General features: G+C 42.2%; 1 protein-coding gene across 3 annotated transcripts in view; it reads left to right on the top strand.

Moving 5' to 3' along the window:
* The window catches only part of WNT2B (Wnt family member 2B), a 66,174-nt gene that overhangs the window by 37,638 nt on the left and 5,113 nt on the right, over nt 1-23,423 (top strand). Inside the window, exons 1-2 of one of the 3 annotated variants that reach the window (XM_061632009.1) lie at nt 7,149-7,190; nt 15,306-15,526. In XM_061632009.1, coding sequence (XP_061487993.1) covers nt 15,400-15,526 — 127 coding nt within the window. In that variant the 5' untranslated portion in view covers nt 7,149-7,190; nt 15,306-15,399. Of the gene's footprint in view, nt 1-7,148; nt 7,191-11,458; nt 11,541-15,305; nt 15,527-23,423 lie in introns of those variants that run through there. The other 2 variants (XM_061632008.1, XM_061632007.1) reach the window with 2 other exon arrangements.

Here is a 23,423-nt window from a genome sequence, read left to right as displayed (position 1 = left end):
TATATCTATCAATTTTTTTTTCCAGATAAGCATATCGATTAATCCATCTCATTACTAATTATGATAATCTTATTGTCATAACCATAGTCAAAATAAACATTTCAATTAATCCATCACATCAGAATCTGTTAGGTTCAGTAATTTCAGTAGCCATTGTTCTATTATCCCTATTAGTTCCATTTTCCATCTTCCATCTTCAGTAGTCTTGTTAAGTCCAGTAATTTCAGTATCCAATCTTCCATTATCAGTATTCCATAATAATCTTGCTGTCAAAGCCATAGTCATATAGTAAGAGTCTGATGGGAATTACCTCTATCCCAAATATTTTCTTGCCATCCATTCTGAATAGGTTGCTGAAATACTGCTGTAAAATCATATCTCTATTCTTTTTTTCAAAATACACTGGGTCATCTCTTGAAAGTTTTTCCATTGTCACATGGCTGCAGTTAATTCCATAGATTTTCTCTATATTGGGCTCCATCACATCATTCCAGTCCAGAAGATTATCCATGCCATTGATAACTTTATCTCTAGAATCTTCATTAATTTCTTCAGAGATAACATTGAGTTCCAAACAATTGATTTTATTTCTAAAGTCCATAGACTCCAAATCTTGTTCCTGTTCCACGTTTGTTCCAATCTCCGGGATCTCCTCTCTCACAGGGACCCCTGTTCCAGTCTCCAGGGTCTCCTCTCTCACAGGGACCCCTGTTCCAGTCTCCAGGGTCTCCTCTCTCACAAGGACCCCTATGTCTTTAATCTCCTGTGTCTCCAAACAATAGATTTTGTTTCTAAAGTCCATAGACTCCAAATCTTTTTCCTGTTCCACGTTTGTTCCAATCTCCGGGGTCTCCTCTCTCACAGGGACCCCTTCCAGGGTCACCTCTCTCACAGGGACCCCTATATCTTTAATCTCCTGCTTCATTTTACTCAATTCAATTTTCAGCTCCTTACAACCCTGTCGCAGGTTTTGTTTCGTTATCTCAATCTCATCCATTATTTTCTGAAACATAGTTATTTCCAGATTCTCAGCCACTTTCTTAATTGCCATTTTAAAAGAAAAATATAGGAAAACCACTTCTTATTTCAGCAACAATTGGGTTAATACTCCAAACTTGGTGACATCACAGTATAAACAGAGCAGACAGCCTTATCTCTCCATGCTTAAGTAAACAAAATGCAGTTCCCAGGATCGAAACAATTAATGGCGGTCGTCAGGAAACAGATTCGTCAAAATAAAATAGACCAAAAAGAGAGTAGTCTCAGACAATATAATATTCTTCAAAATAAAAATCTGGAATAGAAATCCCTCTTCTGTGTATATCTTTAGAATGCAAATCCAGGACAGCTTTTTGCAACAAAAACAGAGATAAGCTATTAATTAGTGAGTAGCAGAGAGAAGTTATGGCTCCCCAGTGAGATGTCAAAAACCGATCAATCTGGCAAATCTCTTTTAAACAGCAACAATTTAAGTCAAGTAAAAGAAAAATATAGAAAGAAGGGTGCTTGCCTGTTAGTGCGTTCTCTCTTAGAAGATAAGATGAACGTTCGCTTTATCAGATAGAGCTTGTTGTTGAAAATCCGTCCCACCTTCGTCGGCTGGACCTCGTCCCATAAATTAATGAGATCTGGTCGTCCCAACAAAAATAGGCTTTGAGGTTAATCTCTTCGTTTCTCCCTACCCGGGAGAAGTTTAATCAGTCAAAAAAAAAAAAAAATCTGACTGATATATCTGAATAAGCTTCTTTTGAGGCAGGAGCCCGTCTCAAAAGCAGGCACAGGCTAAGTCACCCTTCCCGGAAGTGATTAGTCCAAAACTCTTAAGGAGCTCTCTCTCTCTCTCTCTCTCTCTCTCTCTCTGTCATAGTCATTTGATTACATTTATGAATTTCTTCCCACAAAATTTATTGAAGCGTTTTCACAGTAAGAATATCAACAATAAAAACAATGAGTGCAAAAATATATATAAAAAATTAAAAACAAATCTCCTATATAAAAACAATTCCATATATACAAACTATTAAAAACAAATTTACGGATGGCACTCCATTATAATTAGACATGAATTTGAAATAACATCATATTCGATTTCATATTTTACCCCTTTTAATTATGATAGATAATTGATCAAATATTGAATTGTAAAAAGACTGTACAGACTTTGTCATCTTCTTTACAAGGATGGGCTATTGAAATATCAAGAGATTGTACTAAAAATGGAAAATCATGAGCCATATTTTTGCAATACTTACCAATGAGGGATCCTTTGAACAACTGCATTAAGATAGGAGGGATAATCATAATGAACCCCCCAAGTTCAAGACTGATTTTTCAACATACCAAGTCTTCTGTCACAATTTGCATAGGCCAGTCACCCAGTTAAAGAAATTTTAGTTGATCAAATTAGTTTTCTCAGCCAGTAAAATCTGCATAAGTCTACATACAGCTAAAGCAACAGTTTTAAAGAAAAAGGCATTTTTTTCCATTTTTAGATGGAACATGTTGCAGCAGGCACAGTCTGAGAAGAGGCACAAACCCCTGCATGAGAACAAAGGGGAAAATCCTCTTTCTCATGGCAACTGACACTTACAATATTTATCAGTTTGTGTATTAAAAATAATATATTTTTAAAAAATGTATTGGGGATACATTGGGGATGTATTGGAAAACCTTCAAAAATAGCTCAATTAAAAGTTCCAGCCATAAGTTCTACCCTTTATTTTTAGAGGCAGGGCCCTCAGTGCAGCTGTAGTTGCACACAGCTAGTCATGCATAAGAACCGGTGGTCCAGATGGGGAACCCTATTCACAGGAGGGTGGGAGAGAAACCAGTGCTGTGCCAAAATCTGTCCTCACGTTTTTCAGTGTTTTCTTCATCCGCAAAAGAGGGTTCTTTTCTCGATGCACTTGAGAATTCCAGTGGGTGTCGTGGAGTTTTGAGCTTAACTTATCCCTGCAAGGTGGCCAAGGGTCGTACATGTGGTTTTCTTTCCAGTAAATATTTTTCCAACACTCTGAAGTCTCCCCAGCCACCCACATTTCAGCCGAAGCTCTGCTCACGGCCAGAGTTTGATTCCAATGAAAGGAGGAAGTCGAATCTCCGGTAAAAGGGGTCGAGGTCCACTCAGCCTTCCATCCATCCGTGGTCGGTAAAATGAGTACCCGGCATATGCTGGGGGGTAAAGAAAGGCCGGGGAAGGAACTGGCAATCCCACCCCATATAAACTGTCTGCCTAGTAAACGTTGCAAGACATCACCCTAAGAGTCGGAAATGACTCGCACTACAAGTGCGGGGACACCTTTACCTTTTAGGCATGTGGAAAGGCTGCAGAGTGCAGGTGACTCCTGGTGGCTGGTCCATTTTGGAAAATGGGGCACTGCCCCGACAGCCTCATTCTGCCTTCAGCCAGCCCCTACCTGCCTGCCTTCTTTCTTACAATCAATCCAGGGGGTGGCACTGTGTGTCAGCTTCCTCCTGCTCAGTCTCAGTGCTGCCACTGTAGAACTCAGCTGGGAAGAGGATGGGGACAAAAGCAGGATCAGTCGGCTCTGCCTGTTATTGGCTCTGGCTCCACCTACCTTTGGGCTCCAGGCCTCCACCCTACCAGTCCAAATGGGCACCAGCCACCACTGCAGAGATAATTTGTTGAATGAAAGAAAGGACATGGCACGATTTGGCCATTCCAAAATCCTGCACCCCACCCATAAGAACTTCATTGAAATGTTCTCCCCTTTGATAATTTTTGGATGCAGTTTCTTCTCCCATTAGTTGATGGGAAATGGTTGAGGGGGAAAATACAATAGAAATATTCAGTACAACATTAGAAAAAAATTCATCCAGGCAGTTTAATAAGGCTCACATGAGCCCCATGCTGTAACCAGATACAACATGCATAGAAGGCGGCTTACCCAAGTATCTCTCTTGCTAAATTAGGAACATAGGAAGCGGCCTTATACTGAATCAGACCATTGGTCCATCTAGCTCAGTACTGTCTGCACTGACTGGCAGCATCTCTCCAGGGTTTCAGGCAGGGGACATTTCTAACCGTACTGTTTCATGTATGCTATTGTATTGCAAATCGCTGTGGGGAGCCTCATGGGAAGCAATTCATAAATGAAATAAATCATAGAGGTGGCAGGGATTGGACCTAAGACCTTCTGCAGGCAAAGCAGATGCTCTGCCACTGAGCTACTGCCATTCCCCAAGCAAACGGATTGAATGTAAACTTAGAACAGCAGGGAAGCATACAACAGAGAAAATATGGAAGTATATTTAGAAAAGATTATTTCCTTGAAAGAGAACTAGTATAAACCCCACTTAAAACGATGCACCTTTCTCAGACAATGCTGGAGATGTAGAGAAGGGGAAACAGATGGCTCCCACCGGTAGTGGACCTACATTGAACGGGAGGGGGAAATAGTGGAAGGGAGCTATGGACACTATTGGTGAGGTCACTTAATATATGATCCTTAATCTATGATCCAACTTTGTTGGATAAGCATAGCAGAATGGATCACATGTGGATGGATAAAAAGAAGACAGATGGGGGGCCTGGACTAGCAGTGTTCCAAGTGGATTGTTCTGTAGATTTGGAAGCATAATGATCCTGCTATTTATATGAAACTCAATTATCCTGCTACTTATATGAAGTTAATTATGTTTTAGAATTGCCCTGAAAAGCAGCATATACATGCTTATAATAATAAAGACTACTGTCTTAAAAACATAGGATTCATTTCTTACGCATTAATTTCTGCAAAAACAGAGAGTCTGCAGACAGAAAACCCCAAATCAATACATTAATCCCACAAAAGTCCTGTTTAAATCAATTGGATCATAGCTATAACAGATTTAAGTCTAATTGATTTATTTGCTACTTTTGTATTCTACCTTTCCTCCAAAGATCTCCAGGCAATGTATGTGGAGTGTCCCCTTTTACCCTCACAACAACCCTGTGAAGAAGTCCCACTGAGAGAGAAAGAGACTGGCGTACCATGTGCACAGGAAAGATGCACAACTAACCTTTTTTTGTTAACGCTTGAGACTTCTATAATGGATGGCTGACCACCTTTCAGAAAAGTAAAACTGAGAAAACAAACTTACCCATTAAAAAGTAAAAAAGAATAAGATATTTAAAATTTGGTCATTATCTTGGAATTTTCGGGTTTCATTTGGAACATATTTGGATATTATGTGATTTTCACTTAGTCTACATCTATCTTTTTAGTCTGATATTTCCCCCTTTTATAAATTCGTACCTGTTTTTACTTTCCACTGCATATATATTTTAAAAAATGTGAGAGAAGACCGGAGAGGGAATGCTTTAGCTGTGGGACTAGGGAGACTTTGTGATTTTGAGAAAAACTGGGGGCACAAACTGGTGGTAAGAAACCACTGAGAAAGTGGTAATAGGCAAACAGGAAGGCTTTGGAAGCAGACAAAGCTGCTTTATACTAAAACCAATGGTCCATCTAGTTCAGTGTTGTCTACTCTTACTGGAAACTCCAGAGTTTCAGACAAGGTTCTCTCCCACTCTTATCTGGAGGTGCCACAGAATGAACCTGCAACCTCTTGCATGAAAGACAGACACTCTGCCACTGAGCTGTGAAACAGGACATCAAACATCGAAGTAGCTGAAAAAGAAGGCATAGATTAGGACCATTAGGCTATAGGATAAAAGCAAGAACCCCAAGGGGGAATGGGTGAAGTGAAGATGAGGCAGAGACCTGAGGGAAGAGACAACGAGCTGAGCAAAGGAAAGGCCACAATGAAGAGGAGCGAGGGGCACAGGAAACTCTTGCAGGGCCTAGGGACAGGTCCGAGGAGCAGGCTGGAAGGGCCTGGACAGGAAGGAAACTAGCTTAAAAACTAGAAAGCTAAGGCAACAGAGAGGCCAAAGGGGGAACTGAATTTCACATATTGAGTTAAACTAACCATGAAATTTTTGGCTGCAGATCTCTGAGCTTGTGGACAAACTGTGCAGAGCAATGGGAGCCAAGCAACTACCCCACCCCCCACCCCGCCAGCACTCTGGTGGAACTAGCCCTGATCCTGTTTCAGTAGCTTGATAATTGCAGAAATGTAAGAATGGAGAAAGAAAGCCTCGCTTCGGGGTCAAAAGGATGGCCTTATTTTGAGGAAGGGAGAGCCTGTTTGTAAGGTTTTGGGTTTTTTTAAGGCTACATTCTCTCTTAAGCTGGAGAATGGAAGCATACATGCCTAGGGGAAAATGCTATAATGTTGTTTAAGATTTGGGTCATTGTTATGGAGAATGCAGGTAGTCTCACTCAGCTTTTCTTTTAAAGGGCAATACAAGTGGACACAAGAATATTCACATGTCTTTTATATATCACCACAACCACTACATTTTAAAAATCTTAAAAACAATTCTAAAATGCTGCAGTTGTAATGATGGAGAAAAAAGTTTGCTACAGGCAATATGCAATAAAGTGCCTGCAACTATCACACCAGCGTATAGGTACATTTTGGTAAAAAATGAGGTGTTGATATGCATATATTGATAAAAGTGTGGTGGGTGCTAGTACAAAATGGCTGCTACAGGCAGCACAAAATGGGATCGCCATACTCTGTACTGGTGAGATAATGCCACACACAAAAAAAGCCTTGAGTATACGTGTAGCGATGCTGACTATGTTTCTGGAAACTAGCTTCAACATTTCCAAGGTACAATTAGAAGTTTTGCATGACTATCTACAACTTTCTGAAGCTGTTCCCTTCACAATCTAGTAGTTGGTGCCCTCTCAATGTACCCAAGTGCTTTTTTTAAAAAGTAGGATATTGGGCAAGGAACTCCTTTGTACCCTTGCTCTGCTGCGTCTGGAACTGGAAGATTCAATAGAGATTACTGTTGGCCTGACCTAGTTAGGGGTAACCATATTCCAAAAGGGCTCCATCTCTTTAAGAAGTGCTGAAGAAGGATTATATCTGACAGTGATGCAGCCTTAGCCCATACTGCAACATTGGCTGAGTGCAAGCAAACCATTCAACCATTCATGGTAGGTTCACCACCCTGGGCATGCAACCACTTGCCTCTAACATCCTGCTATGTGGTGAGGATTTTACCACACATCTACACCCAGTCAGGAAGTGAGGGAGTCGTAAAAGTCTCCCTACCACTTGGCAGGACATCACAGGCAACCAGCTTTTCAAGTGGTTATACACACATTGTGGTAAGTTGCCACTAAGTAAATGGTAGTGTGGGCTCATCATCCTAGATTTTACTGTTTTTCAGTCTCTGAGGGTCAAGAAAACATTCTGCCCATATCATTCTACACCAGGCTTGGATCCAAACCAGCCACGGGGCTGGATCAAGCTTCTTTTCCTAAAGCTGTAATTGAATCCCCTGGTCCTTTCCCTTTCTCATATAGTCCATGTCTCGTCACACTTGAGAAGGGGCTGTTTTTCAGTCTCTATTTCTCCCCCATCTTTTCTGTGCGTTCACTGGCTGCTGAAAGGTTGATGAGCCAGCTTGTGAAAATAATGTGCGTTAGCCAAAACAGCCCTCCCTTGCAAAGGCTGTGGAGAGCAATGTTTATTATCTACCACGCCAGCCCTAAATGACCTCAGCTTCTCACCAGAGTTTAAACCAAATATTTTAAAAAGGAGAAAAATAACGGGCTCTTGTCTGTATTCGCAGAGCTTTCCTAGGGCTGTGAGCTATCTCTGTGACTAATACAAATGATAGCATATGGTGAGGTAGACAGTGAAATATTGTCCAGGCATATTGCTTTTTTCGTTATTATTAAAGGGTGGGTCTTAATTCTCGTCTAGGAACTTGAAACACTAGAATCCTACCCAAATCTTTCATTTTTCAGCCAAAAAATGCAACTTCAGAGGTACGTGGCAAAAGCAATTCTCCAGCCTAAAGAAAAAAAACTGCTTGCTGTTTGGAGTGAAAGAAAGGATGCTGTTTGATGGATATGGAAAATTCCACCCTTAACTCAACTGTCTGTGTTACTTTAAGATCTGAAGTGATACCTTCAGGGCCTTGAAAAGGGAGCCCAGAGAATATCAACAACCACCAAGATGATTTGTTCATCTAAGGCAGAAATCCTATCTATTACATCTTGCAACTAAGTCCCACTGAACTCAGTGGGATTTAGTTCTGAATAAACATGTATAGGATTCTGCTATGGATCACATACAGTATGTAAGACTGTATTTGTTCATTTTAGAACTAGTGTGGTGGGTAAGACTAAAGACAGGAAGGCCCTGGTTCAAATTCCACCTTAGCCACGAACAAAATGGATTTAGGACAGCCATTATTGTTTAAATTGTAGTTTATCCCTCACAGAGCTTAATTTCTGAGCACCCTTAAGAAACTACAGTTCCTGGGATTCTTTGGGGGAAATAATGTGCTTTAAATGTAAGGTGTGTACACAGCCATAGTCCTGGTCTCCTATCTGGAATAAAGAAATAATAATATTGTTATTTGCACCCTAACTTCTAAATGGTGACAAGATTTTGCAGGGGTTCCAACATGTACCTTACGTTTGGATTCCTGGGAATGGAGGTCACTGGAGGCTTATGATGTTTCTGTGATATAACATATAGAGAGAGGCTAAGCATAAGAGGTTCCTAGAGGTTGACCCCAGTGCCATAGAACTGGGTTCTCACAGAGAGCAAGTCAGGTCTCTGTGCCTCTCAGACCCAATTCCAAGACTGCCAGTCTATTGTTCTCTTTCACACACAGACACCTTAGTGACATCATCTCAAGTCAGGGCAGTATGCCCCCTTCCAGATGGATTTCCAGCTATTTAGTTTCCATGGCAACATATTACCTGTACATGGCCATCTCTTTAGTTACAAAGAGGCCCACTCTCCAAACAAAAGGGAATCTGCCAGGCTAAGCTTTGTCCACCTAGTTTGCCCTAGTTAGCAGTCTCCTTTTACCACCTGAGGTACAGGGTTCAGTGAGGTGACCCCAACAACCCACTTAGTTCACCCCCAGTCTCAGTGCAATACTGCCTTAACCTTTCAGCTTGTAAGGATTGCTGAGATCATATGTGTCAAGTGTCCTGAATGCTATATAAATGATGATGATGATAATTACCATCCAGGCAGATGCAATAATGCAGTGAGTCTCATGATAGTTGGTATAGTTTCACTTTCTGGAACCAGACAAGACCATTTCAGCTTATCTTTCTTTAAAATAAGAATTGAGTCTTCTGGGTTTTGTCCTTCAGGCTTCAGCTAAAAACAAGTGATCATACAAGAGAGTGCTTTAAAATCTAGTTTGTGTATGAGTAGCTCATGAGTTTGAAATTCCTCAAGGTGGCACCAGCAGGGAACTTGCAGAATGTCCCAAGAATCTTAAACACTAAGTGGCATATTTGAAAAATACACCTTGCTGCTTTGCCTCTTCATGCTGATGGGAAATCTTGCTCTTCAACTTGCCAGGCTCCTCACAACATTAATTCAGCAAAAAGTTGCACGCTCTTTTGAACTGGGGCACTGGCTTGGGATAATTTTGTTGGGCACAAAGTGGCATCCTGATGGCTCAGCAATGCCCTGTCTCTACTGCACACACACAATGTCCGTCTGGAGTTTTAGGGCAAGACTGGCATGTTGGCAACTCAAATCCAGGATGGAACATCATGCATTTTCTGCTCTCACAACATTTCTCTTCCTGTTGGGAGAACTGCTCCTACAGATGCATTGAATAAAAGATGGCCTGCCTGTTCTATCTGCTTCAGGCCCAACCAGGAGAGGTGAGGGCTGTAACAAGGCTGGAATCAGGTTGTCCTGAATTAGAATATACTCAAAGAATATGCTCCTTTTAAAAAAGGGAGATGATCCAGAATGGATTTCAGAATAATAATTTCCTTTAGGTAATTATCCCCACAACGAAAGCATTTTTAATTGCCAGTTAAAAGCATTACAACCAGTTCAAAACCACAAACCAGGAATGCTACTACATGGGTTGGTTTCTTATGGAGTTTTAAGCAGGTTGGGGGGCAAGAAATATTTCTGTATATTTTTAAGAAGGTAGGAAAGATATGTGCTCCAGTACTAGAAAAGGACTGAGGAGAGAGATTAATAGAAAAAACTTTTGCACTTTTAAAAAGGTCACAAAATGGCAGAGGCATGGACAAAGGGAATTGTGTCATTCCTTATTACTTTTGTCACAAGCACTGTAAGATAGGTATGGTGACAGTGACACAATCACATCATCCCACAGAGTGCTCAGAAGAATAGCAGTTGACTAGGGATGCCAGGTCAGAAGCATCCCAAACCCTGAGATTTTGGGGGCGGGCCCAAGTGATGTCATGGGGCATGCCTGAGTAATGTTATGGGGTGGGTCCAAGTGATGTCACGGGGTGGATCCAAGTGATGTCGGGCCCAAGTGATATCATTAAGCATGATACATTAAGCATCAACCACGGTTGCTTGATGCATACAGTTCAAACAAAAACATTTCTCCAATTGGAAATCAAGATAGAAATCTTAGCTAAACAGGGGAACAGCTGCAGCACTAGGGGATTGAAGAAGACCTGCCCTGAGAGTGAGTATCTGAGCATATGGGTGCTTGCTGCTTGCTCCCTTGGGTTGCTGTCCCTCAAGACAGCTAAAGTCACTGGTAAGTGCTGCAAGGACTGGGACCCCTGCCTGACCCTTGCTCCAGAGAGAGGCTGCAGTTAATCTTGCAGCCTCTTGCATCAGCTGCTGACTCTGTCAGGAGGCATAAAAGCCCATCTGCCCTTGCGTGGTGGGTCTGCTGCTAGTGGGGTTGCCACCGAAGGGGCAACACTTAAGGAGTTGTGAGGATGAGGGCTCTACCTCCTTCTATTACCTTTTTTAAAAATTGTTTTATTATTTTTCTATTAAACCAGTCTGGAGGAGGGGGGGCGTGTGGTGCATGTGTAGTTCCTGCACAGGATGAGAGTCTGTGCAGTGAACTGAATGATAGGAGAAAGTCTCCACCTGCCTTCAGAGTGAGAGTCTGTAACTGGCAGATGTCAAGAATAGCTAAGTATGGTCAAACTAAAATGGCTCAACCAGAGGGAATTCTGGGGGGGCTTTGTTACAAAGACCTCTGGGATACTTTGTGCTGGGGAAACCCAAGTGTTTTAGTGCCAGATAGCTGCGAATTGCTAATGTCAAGAAGATACAGCTGAGTCCTATCTGTTATCTCTTATCTGCTTCCTAATGTCAAAGTCAGGAGTTTGAGTATGGCAGATCAGAGACCCCTTGGTGTGACTGTCTAGCCCTCCTTATCTTCAAAGAAGGTGATCATGGAAGGGGTGCCTAGGATGGCTAATTGGCCTCCTCCCTGTTGCCAGCTAAACCCCATAAAATGAAGGTGATCCTTCAGTTAAAATGTAAATGTACTGCCTTTAAGTCAATCCTAACTTATGGTGACCCTCTGAATAGGGTTTTCATGAGGCTGAGAGGCAGTGACTGGCCCAAGGTCACCCAGTGAGCTTCATGGCTATGTGGGGATTTGAACCCTGGTCTCCCAGACCCTGAATAGCCTGAGGATGCTTGTAAGCCATTGGGAACCAGACTTTCAACTTGAAGTGAGTATTAAATTAGGCTAAGTAAGCTTTTGTTATTTTCTCTTTGTCTGTTTTGAATCTTTCACAGTGTTGTTCAAATGTATCTCTTGCCCAGCCCAGTTGTGGGTAATTGGCTTTAAAGGAAAGTAATGCTGCTCTCTTTTTTATATGTACCTTTTTTTCCTTTTAAATAAACTACCTTTTCTTATTGGTGTGTATTGCTTGGAGTTAGTGACCCTAAATCTAGTCCCTGACCACACACTACTGACTACTGTTGATTTATATAGGTTAATGCTCTAGAGCAAGGAGTTTAACAATGGATCTGCTCTAGGATTTCAGATAGTGCTCTGAGTTCCCCTTACTCTGAGTGAAGGACTATTTAAAGGGGTGGTGGCAGTCTACCTTCTAGGGTTGGCTTTGGGTATAAACTAACCCTGGGAAAGTGAGTGTTGCCTGGGAAGCAGTGGCCCAGGAAATTGGGACTGTTCTCAGAAGCAAAGACACCCCCTTGGGGTTGCTGAGGTCAAAGGACCCCAGGGGACAATCTTTGACAGCAGAAGGCTGGCCCTCCCTGGTGTGAGACAGGAGGGGGAGTAGATGGGCCCTGTGTGAAAAAGTTTGAATGGATATGACTCCTCCCAATTCTCGCAATGACCTACTGGGATAATTGGCTCAGGCAGGTTTTGTTGCTGGGCTTGTGTTGGGTCCATATCAGGAGTTTAGGAGGAGTCTTAGTATGGAGGAACATGGGTGATGCCACCCCAATTTCAGTGATTACGGGTAGAGAAATATAGTCATGAGGATGTGGTGAATTACCATAGAAGACAAGGGCAAGGCTATCTGCGCCTTGTTCCGTGCTGCCACTCCTCTCATGGATGGGTTCCTCGTTGCTCATCTGCTGTGCCCACTGGCCTGTGTGTGTTGTTGCTTAATGCCAGATCAGTACACAATAAGACCACTCTCATCCATGATTTGATTGTGGATGAAGGTGCTGATTTGTTGTGCATTACCGAGACCTGGGTGGGTGAGCTGGGAGGAATTGATCTGATCCAGCTTTGCCCACCTGGATACTCGGTGCAACACCTGCACAGGCTGCAGGGACGGGGGAAAGGAGTTGCTATGGTCTACAGAACTTCCATCTCTGTCACCAGTCAACAACTCTGTCTTAGAGCTGGCTGTGAGGGCCTGCACCTGGTGTCGGGCCAAGGAGACAGTAAACTAGGGTTGCTGCTGGTGTACAGTCCACCCTGCTGCCCAACAGCTACTCTGACCGAACTGGCGGAGGCCATCTCAGCTGTGGTGTTGGAGGAGCCCAGAACAATAGTGCTGGGTGATTTCAATGTCCATGCTGAGGCTGCCTCTAGTGTTCCAGCTCGGGACTTCATGGCCTCCATGATGACCATGGGGCTGTCTCAAGTTGTCACTGGCCCGACACATAGGGCAGGGCACACCTTCGACTTGGTTTTTGCTCCAGATGGAGGAACGGGTGGTCTGGAGATGGGGGGGTGGATGTCACCCCATTGCCATGGTCAGACCACTTCCTGGTGAAGTTTAGACTTATGGCTCCAATCCGTCCCTGTGGGGATGGTGGACAGATTAAGATAGGCCACCCCCAGAGACTCATGGAATCCACTGGATCCCTGAATGCCCTGGGGGAGTTCCCAGTAGATAGAGCAGGTGGCCCTGTTGAAGTCCTTATCACGCTGTGGAACAGTGAGGCACATCAGGCTCTTGACACGGTTGCCCCCGAGCACCCTCTCCGGCATTGTGGAGCCCAGTTTGCACCATGGTACACTAGTGAGCTATGGGCAATGAAACAGGCTGGACAACGGCTAGAGCACAAGAGGCAGAAGTTGTGCGGTGAGGCTGATCGGGCACGAGTAAAGCATCATAACCATGCCTACTGTGTGGTGGTGAGGGCGGCAAAGAAGACCCACTTCTCTGCCCCCATTGTATCCTCAAGTAGCCATTCAGTGGAGCTTTGACATCAACTCCAGGAAATGGAGTTTTAGACCCTTTGGAGGCCCACTGTAAAGTTGCTCGCTTCCATAGCAGTCTTGATGCCCCATCCACATCTACTGTAGTCCCCAATGAGGTGTCTAGTGCAACGTCTGCTGCAGTTTCTGAATTCCTGATGTCAAAGGAAACAGAAAAAGGAAATTTCTCAGAACCTGAGATGAGGTGTAGCTCATCATTCACAACCCTGACTTCTTATTGGCTAAAAACCTGAAAGGGCAGGGATTAGAGCAGAACTTAGAGCAACTAACAGAAGTTGTGGGGCCGGGGCGGCTGACATTTTGGTGTATATCTCAGGAACCAGACCACCTAGAAACTTTTTTTTAAAAATGAAAGCTGAAAGTCTAGAGTTAAGGCAAGTCACCCGAAGACCCAGAGAGGACCCCCCAAAACCGGATTCTGCAGCCAGAAACCAGAGATCGGGTAACCCTACTGGGTTGACACGCTATCCAGAGTGGCCATTGCATTTTCCCAATGAGAAGATATTGCAGTTTGAGAGGTGGAAAAATGCAATTGCCCTACAGCAGAAATACAACAGCCAGCAACAAACAAGCAACAGCTGTGCATTTAGAGTGCCCAAAAATTGCCAGAAAAAGGCCATTCCAAAGACATTAGAAAAACAGCTTTGTTCAACTTAAGTCATTCTGTGCACATCCACCCTCTGTAATTCACAGCAAGTTACTAGTTTCTTACCTGTCCCTGCTCATCCAGATCATGAGCCATAGACCAAGGGTGGAGAACCTGTAGCCTTCGAGATGTTGTTGTACTACAACTGCCACCACCATTGGCCATGCTGTCTGGCATGGGTGTCAGGTTTTTCAGGGGAAGGGGATAAATACTACAAACAAACAAACAAACCTCATTAGCATCAGAAGCAGGTCTTTCATTTCTGGTAGATCCAGTGACTGAATGGTAGTGAGGCCTGCATAGGCTAGGCCTCTGAGATATTTGTATTCCAGTTCTTCTGTGCATTATTTCCCAATGAGTAGAGCTGCTGTCCGTCTATGGGTAGACTTGGTATCCAGACAATGGCTCTTCACTCACTGCTGAAACCTTCAATTCTTTCCCTGACTCCCTTCACCCCCTCTGGCCCTTAAATTAATTGTACTGGTGTTACAATCTACTTCACAGCCCACTCCCACTGCATTTCCCTAGCCCCCCCTCCCATCAACACACCAAGCTAACATCGGACTACATTTCAGGGTTGTTGTACACTACTTTAAATCATCATCAAAGCCTACCCAGACATGTAATTTAATTTTAACATGCATTATATTTTATTATGTACACTTTTAACAACTGCTGATTTTCCATATATATATATATATATATATATATATATATATATTAGGTTAACTTGTTTTTAATGTTAAGCCTTTATTAACATTTTTAATGAATTTTGTATTAAACTGGTTAGAGGTTTAGGGATGATTAAGCAGAAGATAAATCCTGTTTAAAATTATTTATAATAATTTATAAAATGTATATTTTAATTTTATTGTTAGTATATATTAGTATCTTTTATACTAATGTTTGTTAAAACAGGGAATAAATAATTAGAAATAAATACATAAATGAACAGCGTACAAGTTGTGAAGCAATCCTAAGTAAGAGCTCATGTCAAACAGAGAGAATAGGGAAGTGTCACTTTGATGGAATCTGTAATTTTCCCTGCTACCTACTAATTCCATTCATCAATAGCTGCTAGACTTTGAACAAACTGGTCATTGTGCTCTGCTGTGTTTACAGGCTCTCTTTCTATCCCTGCAGGTACATTGGGGCCCTGGGGGCACGGGTGATCTGTGATAACATCCCCGGATTGGTCAATAAACAGCGGCAGCTGTGCCAGAGTTACCCAGACATTATGCAGTCGGTTGGGGAGGGAGCAAAGGAATGGATCCGGGAATGCCAGCACCAATTCCGTCACCACCGCTGGAACTGTAGCACTTTGGACAGAGACCACACAGTCTTTGGCAGAGTCATGCTACGAAGTAAGTCCCCACAGCAGCTCACCTTTGCCGAGTGTCCCTGAATGGTACAGCGTGAGAATTTTTGACTTGCAATTATTTTGTTTTGCTTTTAGTGTGTCTGTCAAAAATTACTTTGATTTGAGAGAGAGAGAGAGGGTGGGAGGTTGGGGGGAGGTGTGGCTTTATCTTTTTGGTTCTCTGTCTCCAAACATCCCAGTAAAACAGGGATGGAGAATCCATATGTTTGTTTATTATTAATTTACTTCATTTGTGAATAACTTCTTGTGGGGCATCTCAAAGTGATCACAATACAATAAAAGTGCATATACAACTGTATATATAAATCTATAAAACAATTAACAATTACATAAAAAGAATTAAGAAACACACAACAATTACAAATATAAAACCCATTTCACATCCCATACAGATACCATCTGGTATCTGATACTTAGAAGGCTTGTTGAAAGAGGAAAGTCCTCAGCAAGCGCCTAAAAGACAATAGAGATGGTGCTTGTCTGATACATAACAACGGGAGGGAGTTGCCGAGGGTAGATGCTGCCACACTAAAGGCCTAATTCTGACATCGTGCAGAACAGACCTCCAAGATGGTATCTGCAAGATGCTAACAGAACACTGTGATTGATTGAGTCTGTGGGGGTTGAGGTAATCTTTTAGGTATCCTGATCCCAAGCTGTATTTATGGATTTATACACCATCCTGTAGCAACTTATAAAAATCAAGACTAAGATGATTCCTGTCCAGAGGCTCACAATCGAACAAAACATGGCACACAAAGAAAAAGGAATGGGAGGGAGGGAGGAGGGAAAGCAAACTCAAACACAATTTCTTCAAGTTACAGTTTTCATAGCTGGCATGTCCAGTGGTGGGGAATGGTGGAACTTTGGACACCCACAGGGTTCCCCATCTCTGCCATAAAAGGTGTTAAAACACAGACAGACAGGTCTAACCAATACCATTGCTGCATTGATTCTGCAAGAGCCACAATGTTCTGGTGACAATAAGAATGGCTCTGCTGATCCAAGCTCACCCAGCAGCCTATTTCTAATAGCAGCCAGCCAGGTACCTCTGAAAGGTTCACAAACAGGTAATGATGGCAACAGCCTTTTCTTGCTTTCTTTCTCCAGCATCTGGAACTCACAGGGATACTTCTCTAAACATGGAGGTCCTATTTAGCTATCAAAGATAGGATCTGTTGATAGATTTGTCCTCCATCCATTTGTCTAATACTTTTTTTGAAAGCCTTTGAAGCCAGTGGTGCTTACACATTAACTCGTGCAGCAAATGCCCCCAGGAGCTGCAGAGGTCAACACAAAGAAGGGTAGCGGATTTCTAATAAGGGATGAGAAAAGAGATCTTGTAGAAAGATAGGCAGGGCTGGCTTCCTCTGCCTGACTGCAGGGACACAATTTTGTATCTGCAGCAGAAGTGCCAACTACGGCTTGTGCCTACCACATTTTAACTTAGTGTATAAGCACAGGCTGCTATGATCTATTCAAGAATACACAGGAGGTCTGCAAAAGAATTAGGCTGCAGCTAATAAACCATATAATGGGGCTCCTTTAGAGTAAGCAGTTTGAGAGTGTCTGGATTTCCAGGTTTGTAACCCTTTCAGCTAACCACTTTTGAACGGTTGAGTTTAAAAATAAACAAACTGAAAATCTAACAAATCTTTGTTGTTGTTTTTAAGTTCAGCAATTGCTGCCTTAGATATTGGTTTACTACATATTTTCAAGCACATTTGGTCAGTGCTATAAGATGTTGTGATGGCCACCAACTCGGTGACTTTAAAAGAGTCAAATTAATGGATGATAAGGCTATCAGTGACTACTAGCCACAAGGACTATGCTATATTTCCACTGTCAGAGGCAGTATGCCTCTGAATACAGTTGTCGGGGAACACAAAAGTGGGTAGATTGCTGTTGTGCTTGGATTCTGCTTGTAGGCTTCCCGTAGGCATTTAGTTGGCCACTAGGAGAAGAGGATGCTAGACCAAAAGGGCCTTTGGCCCGATCCAGCATGCTCTTCTTATGTCCTTATGGTGTGTGGTGGCTGGAACTCAAAGTGAAGCCATCAAAACTGGTGCCACATGTCAGCTTATGCTTCTCCTTACCTGAAGAAAGAGTGCAGGCAAAATGTTTCTGCAGTGCAGGTTTCTTCAGAAGTCCCAATAAGTTCAGTGGGATTTATTCTCATGTAAATTTGCTCAGAATTGCAGCCTTATCCTAGTAGTGAATGGCAGGCATGATGCTGCTCATCTTAATCACTTGGCTGCCTGCCATAGTTCCCTCACTGTTATTTAATAACAGACCCGCAAGAAGGTTTCATCAAGCTGTTTATTTTATAGGTGAGTTTACTGTGAAATAATTTTAGTGAAAAACTTAGCTTCAGCTTATCTCCAGATTTCAGGAAACAGATGCAAATAAAATGGGTCTCTTATTTATCATTTTGAACTTAAGATGGCTGGAATCAGCTATGACTTAAAGAATTTGAGGTTGATAATATCAGTGGTATAGGACCAGTGCAGACACATCTTTAAAGAGACAGGTCTGCAGGGCCATAACATTTAGTTAGGCCCATAGTTCTTTAGGAAGGAAGACTCCTTTGCTAATCACTGTGGACAGAGCAGGACCTAAATTACTCTGTATGATGTCTTGGCTTTCCCTGTATACTAAGCAAACAGTAATAGGATATGTCACTGCACTGGGAAGTAGCCACTTCAGAGTAGGAGAGAACACCTCTGGAAGCATGAGCTTGAAAGTAAACTGTAACAGGATATATAAATATTTGGCTAGCGGAGCTGGCTGGGAGTCAGCTGCTCAGGGCAAAGTTTGCAGTCACTCTGCGTAGTGCAAAAGGCCAAGCCACAGCTTTGACCTTCTTCTCAGAGGGCCTGTGGTCATGGCATAAAAAGCACCCCTCTGCAAGGCCTCACACATCAGTATCTAAAAACTCCAATGTGCATAGAGAAGCGTTCAGATCTGCCCCCAACATTATATCCACCACCCCTCCCCACACACATTTTAAAGCATGCATAGGGAATTGTCCAGAAAAAAAAGTGTTTAATGTCAAGAAAGTGAGTGTGAAGTACAGGAGTGGTTTCCAACTCTATCCCCACCTTCTCCTCAGTCCACCTGCCAGTTTGAAAAAGTGCATGGACACTTCTTGGACCTCAACTTTCATACTGAAAATAGTGCAGGTATAGGATGCACATTTTGTATATTTCAATAATGATTTATTCATATTTTGTGATTTATACTGCTTTGATTCACGTATTATATTATTGCACCTTCACTGTTTTCATTCATTTATTGTATATTTATATTTGGAAGTGTTGTTTTTATTTGTTGATGCTTTGCTGTCATGAACCACTTTGAGCTCAGCTTGGTTGTTGGAAAAGTTACATACAAATATTAAATCAAATCTTCATGCCTTTTACACATTTGGTGTGATGTGCGATTGATATTAGCTATCATCAAATCAGTGAGTTTGCCCACTAGAAAAGCAGCTCAGCCTACTTATATCTGATGCACAAAATGTTCATATTTGGTAAGAGCTTGCCTTCATTTTGCAGATTTAAGTGTAGTCTGGTAGTTCATCAACAAAATAGTTTTGTGCAAGGATCTACAACAATCCAGTTTGGTGCCAGCTTTGATCAGGTCCATTTTTCTTCTTTGTAAATTACATACACAGTGTACATGGTGCACAGTATTATGTGATGTGGCATAAGTTTCAATTAGTTACTAGCAAGGAATACTTTTAATGATATGCATACCTCTTTAGCATAGGTTATTGATGCAAATATATTGAGTCATGTCTCAAGTTAAGGCCTACTTTCGATAAAAAGACAGGGACTGCCCAGCTGGTCTTACCTTCTGTCCTTGCTGCTAGAAAGGAGACCTACCATTTGCCTTACCAAATGCACCACTGGCTTTGAAGCTGTTATTCGAAGGCTGTGCCTAAGGAACGCAACAGTGTGGTTTTGATTTGCAGCTGTTTTTATGGCCATTATAAAAACAGATGCAAACTCAAAGCAGAACTATAAAATACCAGGCAGCATCCTGCACTGTGTGGGGACTTGCCAGGCGATTTACAGCTTCTGGAAGGAGCAGTACTGTATGCATTTATCCAAAAAAGACAACAGCCACCCAGATGGGATGGGAGTATCATGCTGTTAAGGCTCAGGGGGTACACAGAGAGAGGTGTGCAACTAGAAAGAATTATTTCTACAGATGTATTCAAACATATGAATAAGCAAGAAAGTCCCAACATGTCAGAACCTTGGCACGTTGTGGAAATAGAGGCAGACAGAGGATCAGACAGCTAGTTTTCTCTCCAAAGAGCATTTAAATCACTCATTCCATCAGGTTGAACTTTTTTTGAAATTGCTTCTTTTCTGCCAGCAGACCTTTCTTCATTAGGGCCCTACATCCTCTACTTCCAAACCTCTTCTCTAAGACAGTTCACCTCTTAAGAAGTCCATTTTCCTGGCATCCTCTGCAGCAGAACCTTCACTGGTGCTTGTCTCTTGGCCCTCCCTGAATTTACCCAACTCCAATCCTTGTTCAAAACCAGAAGATAATATGAGGATCTGGGATGTCTCACTTTATATGCCTTGTTTTGGATACTAGTGCATGGTTCCGTGGCTCATCAAAGCTAGCAAGTGATCCTTATCAGGATTCTTAGTGTAAAACTATGTGCATTCACCCCACCCAGCTCATTTCCTATACAATAATTAACATACTTCCATGGTTTTCTGTTAGGCTTGAAATGCCAGTCACATAGCCAGCGAAGTAAGCATCTGTAATTTCACTGTTATCACATATTATAAAATATCCCATGAAGCCAAGAACATCCTTCTGTCGGTAGTATTTTTTATTTGGATCATGGAGAAGAAGTGAAGGCTTCTTGTACCCCAGACTGTTAGAAGTCAAGGTTCCCACCAAACACAGACCACAAGTGTATCCCCTTCCAGAAAGCTTCCACAAATCTTCCCTCTTAAATACCTACCCCAAATAAATCACTTTGGACTGCAGATGCTTAGAAGAAACTAAAACTAGCTATATAGAGAGAAGCTTCTCCTACTGGTTATAGTAAAGGGTTCTTAAAGCAAAAAAGAAAATATACATAAAATCATCAGAGCAGCACAGGTCACAACAGCGTTTAGAATCAGGACTCACACTTATTACCATAATTGAATTTAAAGACTGGCTTTTGTTTTTCATGATTACTACTATGTGTGCTCTATTTGCTTAATTTCATTTATTATAATAATACATGCAATCATCAATAGATCAAGAATGTTTTGACTGCTCAGATGACCAGCCCTGCTCCCCAGAACTCTATAAGCTTTATGGCTTGGACCAATGCTAGTTGTACAAAACACTGTGTCTACTCATAATAAGCAGACTGTTCTCTCTGAATTAGTGCTTTGCTTTAATTATGCAATGTTTGCAAAGCCTTTCTAAATTGCTAAATATCATCATTATTACCGTCATTTATTACCCACCCTTAACCCAAAGGTCCCAGGGCAGGTTACAGCAATTTTAAAATACGACATTAAAAACCATTTAAAAACAACCTAAAATCCCAAAATAGCGTGGGTCCTAAAAATACATAAGGATGCACAAAATCAGAAGGGATAGACATTTGTGTTTAGTGAAGATTACTAAATACTATGAATGCACAAAGACTAGATTAAAATTAGATTACAAAATCAGATTAAAATTGAGAAGGAGGAAAGAGACATAGAGTTCCAAATTTATATACTAGCTTCACGTGCTTTTGAAAATTAGTTCCAGTGGCTTTTGCTATAACCAAGGTAATGGAACCCAGTTTGAAAGATTTCTTACAGAAAAACTCTGGAAGTAGAAAGCCCATCATGCCCAGTTGACAGCACTGTTCTAAAAGTATAAAATAAAAACTAGAACAGGTACACCAAAGACTTCAATTTTAAGCAGAAGTACTTGGAAATTGGGTAAGTCAAAAACAGTGGTGTCTAACTCCAAGGAAATATGAATAACAACTTAAACCTTTTTGAATGTTAACCGGATTTAGGGCTTGTCTTCATAAACATTCTGCAGCATATACTTCAAATTACCATTTTATCTCAGCTTGCATGCTTCTGTCCCCAACTGCTGCTAGAAGCAGGCCTTGTCTGTCTGTCTGATCTATTATTAAATTTATATCCTGCCGTTCATCCCAGGAGTCCTGAGCAGCAGTCTTTCCCCCCAAAAATATTGTATTTCTGTTAAATACTTACAGTGCAATCTTATGTATGTCTATGTAGATGTGTCATTGAATTCAATGGGACTTCTGCCAGGTGTGTATAGGATTGCAGAATACATAAAGTCATTGGTCCATCAAGTTTAGTACTGTCAAAGGCCTTAAGAGGAGACTTTCCCCAGTCCTGCTACCTGAAAGCCTTTAACTCAGTGGGTGGGGAACATCTGGTCTGCAGGCCTAATTGGCCCACCAGGCCATTTGAGCCAAGCTATGCCCACCTGTTTATCACATGATGTCATATGATGTCAGGTGTGAGTCAGGTAAAGCCCTGGCTTCAAACAGCTGAATTCAAGCTGCAGCTGCAAAGGAATCTTCCATGCGTTGAATTCAGCACTCTTTGAAGATGGCGCCTTACTCTGTCATGCTGCTTTCAGCAGGAATTGGATAGACTTGGGAGCTCCCAATCGCTCCCAACCACTTCTGAAAACAGTGCTACAGGGAAAGGCAAAAGAAATTCTGAATTTAAAAGGAATAATCAGGAATTCACTCTAACTATGCTTCCAATTCTTTCATTGCAGCTGTGACTTGAATTCAAGCTATGGCTGCTAAGGAAGAATTGTGTGCTAAATGTGATACTGACTGAAACATTAAAGGAACAATTACCTGATGTCATATGATATCAGGTGATTGGCAGGTGGGTGGCCCATCTGTTAAAGTGACCTGTGGAGGATGGGTCAGTTCTGGAGCCAGCCTTCTTGCCCAATCCAGCTCCCCACCCCTGCTTTAACTTGCAATGTCAGGGACTGAACACGTAGCTTCTACCTTCAGGTGCCCGCCCAATGTCCTGGACTATACTTCCCATCAGTCCCAACCAGCATGGCCAAAGATCAGGGAGTTGTAGTTCAGCAACATCTGGAGGCCACAGGTTAGCTACCCCTGTTAGAATATAAGAGACTGCTAGATCAAGCCAGTGGCCCATCTTGTTCAGCATCCTGTTCTCACAGTGACCAACCAGTTGCCCATGGGAAGCCCACAAGCAGGACCTGAGTGCAAGAGCACTCTCCCCTCCTGTAGTTTCTAGCAACTGGTATTCTGAAGCATACCGCCTCAGATTATGGAGGCAGAGCATAGCCATCATGGCTAGCAGCCATTGATAGCTTTATCCTCCATGAATTTCTCTAAACCTCTTTTAAAGCCATGCAAGTTGGTGGCCATCACTGCCTTTTGTGGGAGTGAATTCCTTAGTTTAACTATGTGCTGTGTGAAGAAGGACTTTCTTTTGTCTGTCCTGAATCTTCCAACATTCAGCTTCCTTGGATGTCCATGACTTCTAGTGTTATGAGAGATGGAGGAAAAACTTTTCTCTCTCCACTTTCTTTATGCCGTGCATAATTTTAAACACTTCTATCATATCACCTCTGACTTGCCTTTTCTGTAAACTAGAAAGTCCCAAACGCTGCAACCTTTCCTAATAGGGGAGTGTCTCCATCCCCTTGGTTGCCTTTTTTGAACCTTTTCCAGCCCTACACTATCCTTTTTGAGGTGAGGTACCAGAACTGTGTATACTATTCTAAATGCAGCCGCACCACAGATTTGTAGATTCTAAACATATGTTCTACTGCTGAACTGCAGCTCTGTCCAAATGAGGTTCCCAAATGAGTTATGGTCCCTC

This window comes from Rhineura floridana, chromosome 6 (assembly GCF_030035675.1).
Source record: "Rhineura floridana isolate rRhiFlo1 chromosome 6, rRhiFlo1.hap2, whole genome shotgun sequence".
Lineage (NCBI taxonomy): Eukaryota > Metazoa > Chordata > Lepidosauria > Squamata > Rhineuridae > Rhineura > Rhineura floridana.
This window is presented reverse-complemented; position numbering and strand designations above follow the sequence as displayed.